The sequence below is a fragment of the Poecilia reticulata genome, linkage group LG2 (genome assembly GCF_000633615.1).
Source record: "Poecilia reticulata strain Guanapo linkage group LG2, Guppy_female_1.0+MT, whole genome shotgun sequence".
Classification (NCBI taxonomy): domain Eukaryota; kingdom Metazoa; phylum Chordata; class Actinopteri; order Cyprinodontiformes; family Poeciliidae; genus Poecilia; species Poecilia reticulata.
In genome coordinates, this window is record NC_024332.1 from 27,211,412 (window position 1) to 27,218,505 (window position 7,094).

The 7,094-nt window shown below is 40.0% G+C and overlaps 1 protein-coding gene across 1 annotated transcript; it reads right to left on the bottom strand.

Moving 5' to 3' along the window:
- Nucleotides 1-1,133: 1,133 nt before the first annotated feature.
- On the bottom strand, nucleotides 1,134-6,620 carry asb11 (ankyrin repeat and SOCS box containing 11). The gene is made up of 7 exons (XM_008401798.2): nucleotides 6,342-6,620; nucleotides 6,046-6,125; nucleotides 5,838-5,945; nucleotides 4,183-4,333; nucleotides 3,960-4,097; nucleotides 1,950-2,138; nucleotides 1,134-1,866 (listed from the first exon to the last, which is right to left on the bottom strand). The coding sequence occupies exons 1-7, from the start codon at nucleotides 6,496-6,498 to the stop codon at nucleotides 1,742-1,744; spliced, it is 948 nt and encodes a 315-aa protein (XP_008400020.1). The 5' UTR covers nucleotides 6,499-6,620; the 3' UTR covers nucleotides 1,134-1,741.
- Between the last annotated feature and the right edge of the window lie 474 nt (nucleotides 6,621-7,094).

Below are 7,094 nucleotides of genomic sequence, written 5' to 3' on the forward strand. Positions count from 1 at the left end.
TATCTCCCCAAGGAAAAAGAAGAAAGCAACAATATGTGTTTTCTAAAAAATAATCACAAATACTTAACTTGGATAATTTTAATCTGATTATTGGATTGTAAATAGTAACACGTTAGATTACTCGTTACAAGGGGTCAGATTAGAGTAACACGTTGATGACACCATTGTTTGACATTTTTGCTCAAGCTATTTACGGMTCTTTCAAGTTTCCGATATGTGTCCCCCCCAATGATAAAYGTGCTCCTACGCCCTTGCATGTTTGTGTTTCAGAACATTAAACCAATTTAAATATTATTCAAAGATAATACAAGTAACCACAAAAATGCAGTTTTTAAATGAATGTGTTTGTTATAAAAAAGGGGCAAAAGTCCAAACCTACACCATGTGTGAAAAAGTGATTCCGGCATAAGCATYCTTTTGAAGGTCATTCCACCTTTGTTGATTGAAATTAACCAATTATACAAGCTAGACTGGATTAAGAAAAGTGTGTTATGATGATGAAACTATACAAAATTGTATTAATTGCCACACAGCATCAACATGCAGCGCCTGCTGATGGCACAGAGCTAATATTCTGCTCCTTTATCCGTCTTTCCACCTGCTTTTAGGGTAGTCAAAAATCCTCACTACTTCCAATATTTTATCACTTATCACTTTAGGAGCTCTCTTAAGGTCTAAGATGCTGACTGAAATAAAACTCTTAACAATTTTCCTAAAATGACGTCTGAGGAGCTACTTTTAGGCTTAGGAGTCATTTTGAATGCGAGTCGTTCAAACCCTACTTCCTTCCTGCTGTGTCTTCTGAGCTAATTTCACACTTTTATGTGCATGAAAACATGACAAAATCAAACAAATATTGTGACACATCAAGACTTATGACTTATTAGACATCTTTGATTGTATGTCACTCCTGTTCTTAAAAGTAAGATAATACAAGTACGTGAAATTCAGTATTCTGCTGCATCCAGACATGGTACATACATTACTTTGGTCGTGATCTTGACCTTTATGTTTAGTATTTTTATTTGGTTTATGGTTGAGATGTACCGAGTACAATTTGAAAACTGCATGTTTGTACCGTAGCAGTCAGTTGAGATCTAGCATGCTGAGATAAGGTTATAATGAAGCCAAAGGCAGCTGTGAAATATTTTATTGAGGGTTAAGAGAACAAATTGTAGGAGGAATGCTGTTTTTTATCTAAAAGGATTACATTTTCCTCATCTGTTGAAATCCTTCCTTGTGCAACAATCTTGGGATGAATCAGGTGTTTAACGAACCTGCGTTACGAAAATGCCGCACTGCAGACATAACTTCTAAAAGCCTCACTTTTTTTAAAAACTCAGCAAAATGTTTATTKCTTTTTATCAAGCTTYTTCTCTTCAGCCACAACAAACTGTGATTTATCTGRCATTCAGACAGCTCCCTGTGGAGCCACAAAGGTTTCAGAAAACAGTTCCAGAAAGAAAGGGAACATCCAGATACGCAACTGGTGGTGTTCACCTTTTAAAGGTTTTGTAAAGAAATGGATGTTWAACAGGCAGATTTAAAAACATACAAAGTCTGAGTCATTTAAAATGTAACCTGTGAGTACAGCTTAAATAGCAAATATGATTTTAAAAGCAATATGATCCTAAAACATACAAATGTGCAGTTGTAGTTTCCTTGAGAATATTAGTCTTTTGTAACTATTTTACAAGGACAATCGATGATTGATGGGAGGWCAATGTAGCCAACAGATGTGTCATTTGTAGAGGAGGAAGTTCTTGATACTGYGAGGAAGGAAGAGGCTGGAGGTCTCGTGAAGACGAGGTCGCCCAAGACTGCGGCGAACGCAGAAACGGGAAAGCTCAGACAGAGAGCAGGGAGCTAAAACAACGAGAGAGAAAACCATGYTTAAGCTCGATTCCCAGGGAGCTAATGAAGGCGAGTGGATCGTTCCACACACACACCTCTCCTCTGCAGAGCAAATCGAACCGCGCTGTTTGGTGCCGACAGATCGAGAGGAGTTTTTCCCTCTGCATTCCTGCTGGCTCTGTCTGCCCCAAAGTCCAGGAGAAGYTGAACAACGTCTGCTTCTCCAGCACAAACCGCAGCGTGCAAAGGGCTGATCTGCCCACATCCAGAGCCAACATCTGCACCTGCATGTACACAAACAGAGAAACTCTCAATGTCAGAACGAAGAGGAAATAAAATCAATCAGAAGTACAGGCAACCCCCAACACCCCCACCTCCCCACCCCCCGCAACCCTTTGTGTTGAGAAAATTAAAGCATGTACAGTAAGTAATGATGGAGTAAAAACATCGACAACTAATTAGCGCTATAAATACAACGTTAAATGGTTTCTCGTTACATCAGAACGCTCTGCAAATTAAGACGACTGGAAAAGCTTTGAAATATATGCTGCTGTGAACTGTGAAGCACTGCTTTCTGTTTCCATGGAAAAGGACGRAGGGGAGCTGGACAATTAGACGGCATAACGGCTGAAAATCCCCCCGGCAGCAGTGGGAACAAAAGCCACAACTGAATCYGAAGTTTTGTTAGACGGCYGCAGATAGTTGGCTAATTCAGGGATTCATTTCACAACGGTTTTCTCAATTTGGCAGAAATCCATCTTTGTCTTGGGAGAGGAGGGGGGGAGGCAAAATTGCAGTTAATTTAACTTCAATCGAGAAATACATTTTTTGTACAATTTTGTCCAATCAGTCTTCAAATCAGAGAATAGTCCTTGTTTTTATTAAAATATGTCAAAATTAGATAACAATATTACTCCTACTAACTAACATTTTCTTTTTTTCCGAATGATCATGTCAACTCAAATTATTCAGGATGTAAGACTTACTCATTTATTCTATTGTTTCCTTATACTATCTTCCAACGCTGTGGTACAGCATTTGTTTCTCTTACCTAGACAAACGATTACAAAAACTCCCATGACCGCCTCTTTTTACAAGACATTCCCATCACAAACACACAAAGACGACCTCTGAGCTCCCGCCAGCAATTCATAAATCACAAGTCAATCTTGTGAAATCCCGCAGAATTGAAAGTTTTTAAAACAAACAAGCCGGCAGTGGAATAAAAATAAAATCTGTCGAAAATCTTTCTAAACTGATATTTTCAAAACAATAATGCTCAACAAAGTCAGAGAAGAAACCTTGACTGAGCAAATGCTTCGAATTCAACAATTTTTGCTCAATTCTTCAAGAGAAGTGTCACCTTGAAATTGGTGAATTTGTCACCGATTTCAAGGTGACACATTTCAAAGTCAAATTTCTTTTAAATTATGTTTGACATATACAGGATTTTTATAACAACTTAAGGTAACGTAGTTGCTTGATTGGGCTATAAAATGGCACTAGTTTTTATTTAATCATAAAAGTTCTCCTAGCCAAAACCTAAATCATTAGCAGTGCGTGTCTCTGCTCTATAAAGCCATATATGGAGCTGTAGCAGTAATCAATTATTTGCCCTCACTGTGTATATGGAGTGAATTTAGAAAGTATTCACAGCGCTGCACATTTTGTTATGTGAAAGTCTTATAAAGTCTTATTCCAAACTGAATTAAGTGAATTTCTTTCCTCAAAAATTCCACTGACAAGCACCGCATTATAACAACGTGGAATGTCTTCTTCAGTAACATTTATAAGTTTAAAAAATACGATTAAGATCAAAATTAACGCGTAAAGGTCTCACACCTTGTAAATATATATATTTCTTCCTGGTAAAAAAGAGTGGTTTATTTCCACTGTTGTCTGCCACATGCTTGCTGACGTCAGAGACTCATTAAAGTCATCAAGGCTTTATTCCTTAGATTATAATCAAACACTGACTTTTTTAAAAAAAACTTTTTTGCATTGAATTTTGACCGTAAGTCAAACTAACATGAGTCAGAAGCTAAAAAGTAAACTTGTGAGGTCTTGCAAAAGGTTCCTCCTCGTTACTCGGTTCCTTCAGGTACCTGAACGCAGCAGCAGCTCCACGCACTCCGCTGCCGCGGCCTTGCAGGCGACATACAGCGGGGTCCCCACGTCTGGTATCTCAAAATCAATCTGGGCTCCGCTCGACAGCAGCAGCAGCTCCAGACACTCTCTGTGACCTGGACAGAAAGAGACACAGCCTCACAAACCTGCGCTAAAAACAAATCGCACCTTTATGCTCATGGCTTTTAACGCCCCTCACACCTTTTCTGGCAGCTTGGTGGATGGGTGAAGCCAGCTGGTGGTTGGGCTGGACGGAGGCTCCGTGCTGTAAGAGGAGTCTGACACAAGCCGCATTTCCACTGCTGCAGGAGTTAAAGAGAGGTGTGGCGCCCTCTGCTGACACTGCCTGAGCCTGACAGGGGGAAAGAAATGATTTACCAGGCTCACCCAAAGTTACAGTAGGCTATATACTATTTAAATCCAGAAAATGATTAAACATTTGAAGATACTTGAACATTATGAATTTTAATAAATTTTTGCTGTACTAAAAATGTATCTCGCTTCGACCAGAAAGGATAAAATAACAAAAATACAAATAAATACTTCCACTTTCATATTTTTTATGTGCAGTTTCACTTTTGTTGTTTTGAAAGTGTGTTTATTAAACATTTGAGTGTTTGAGATGAACACACCGGGTGTGTTTGGAAAAACAGATGAAAATATTTACAGGGAGAATCATTTTGGGTGTTAAAATACATTCTTAGAACAGGTGCAGTTTTCTTACAGCCACCATAGTGCATGAATGCCATTCAGTTGGAATTTTGATCATTTAAAAAAAAAATTGTTTTGGCTCCATAGGAAGTGATAAGAACAGGGTGCAAGAGTTTAAACTTGTCGTGGCTTGTCGTTTTTCAACCCGGGTTCAAAATTATGCGCAGATCTAAAAACACACTCCCTTACAAATATTTCTCCCTTACAAACTTTCACTTGGACGATGAGCAATCTGCATTTACAAGCTTCCTGCGTAACAGAGGCTGGACATTTGATCACTCATCTTGAAAGAAGTGGCTAACATCGTTGAAAACGCCTGATTAATTTCCTGGCAGGAACACAGACTTCAAACACGGCTTCACAAATTTTAGGGCTGGGGAGGCTTTCTCCGAAACCTCATAGCAGCCAATCACAGATTTGCGCCATCGTGTGTTTTTGTTGGAACCCTTAGATGGATAAAGATGCACCAGAGGTTCAACATCCATCAAATTTCAAATTTGTCATCACAGGAAATTATTGCACTGAAGTGAGTTTAATATCAACATAAACTTTGAGTTTGCAGGCCAAGAAAAACAACCCTGCTCCAAAATAAACAAGACAAAATAAGCAGGACTGTTCATGGTAGAACAAAAAGCCAAATGGTCATGCAAGAGACAAATGGTAGTTTGAAAGGGCTCCCTAGCTATCAACCTCATTTCATCACTGGTTTTGCTGGTTTAAGTGCATAAATGAATGGAGAAAGAAGGCCAACACCAAGTTTGTCAGCCTCAAATCAGCAGGTAGGTAGTCGAAACTTGACCCCATTTAAGAGCAACATGATAATGATCCGAAACCCGCAACAATAAACTTTACCATGGGTAACAATGAAGTTCTACACGGATCCCGAACACGACCCCATTAAACATTGCAGTCCATACTTAAAAGTCGAGTCTGAGGCAAGAAACAAAAGTGGTTTCTCTTTAACCTGTAAAAGGAACAGTTAACCCAATATCAATAAAAATGAACCGTTCAAATTCACTATTAAAAGAACCAAACTGATGTGACATCCTGGTAACCATGAGTGTATGTAGTCTTGTGACTGGACCCGACTCCACATTTACACAAAACCATCATGTTCAACTCTGAGGCTGAAGAACATTTCTTACATTTGCACCATTGTCTAAGAGGACCCTGGCACACGCGTAGCGACCTGTGAGGCATGCCTCATGAAGAGGGGAGACTCCATCCAGGGTGAGAGTGTTTACCTGGAAGCCCTGCAGACAGAAGTTGAAATCGGTCATCTTTTTCCAATCCTTCCAGTCACTGAAAGATAATTCCTAGTACAGAACTGTTTTTTTTTTTTTTTTTTTTTACCTGAGCCATGAGATTCATGAGGTGAAGGAGTCGGCCTTGACAAGCCGCCTCGTGGAGGGGAGTTCTGTCTGAACACGTATCTGTGGCAAAAAGAAAGTCAAGACAGTCTTAAACACAACAAGCAGAAAGTCTTTTCAGATTGTAATTAACAAGCAATGAAAGCTTTTAAATCCTGAACTATGTGGAAAATGTCCAGTTTGGTTTGTCTAAGGAAGAGACCGTCCCAGGTGGCAGGAAGTAACTAGGTTATTTCCAGCTGCCACAGTAAAAATCAGCAAAGAAAAAAAAACACTCACCAGCCATCAGCGAGTTGCACGGTAGGCCTTTGTAGATGTACAAGCGGTTTCGCAAAGGTTGGGACCTCGCAGAAATAGTGGCCATCACAAGAGTCCAAGAACAACAAACTCCTTCAACTCTCAGGAAACACAAACCCGAACTCGGCCTTGCTCCCATGCACTCTTATCTGGGTAGCTGGTCACCTCCCCCACGCTTCAGCTTCCCAGGATACTGGCCAAGACGTAAATAACAATAGCAGTTGCAACGGTCCTGGAGAATGTCTTTTAGAGAAAAACACTTCTACATGTGCATATGAAGAGAAAGATGTGTCCAGTCTGGGGGGTCTGTAGGAAGTGCAGCTAATTCACTCTTGCAACTCTGCTGCGCTGTGAAGGTTTTGGGACTGAGGGTCAGCAAAAAGATTGTTTGACTTCTTGGATCTGTTTCAGTGAAATGAGAAAGAGATGTTTTTATCTCATTGGTTTGACAATATTAGTTAAATAATACACAATATAAAACAGATTGGGTGGAGAGCTCGTCCGTTCAGGCCGTGCTGCCCAGCACATCTCAGTTCAACTTTGACCAGCTTCCGTGTCCCTGCTGAAGAAAATCATCCCCACAGCATGATGCTACGTTTCATTATGGGCGTGGTGGGTTCGTGGTGATGTGCAGAGTCAGTTATACGTTACACTTTTAGTGTTTTGCCTTTGGGCCATAAAATTTAAGTCTGCTTTCCTCTACATCGTATCCTACAGGTAGAAGTTCGGATGAAG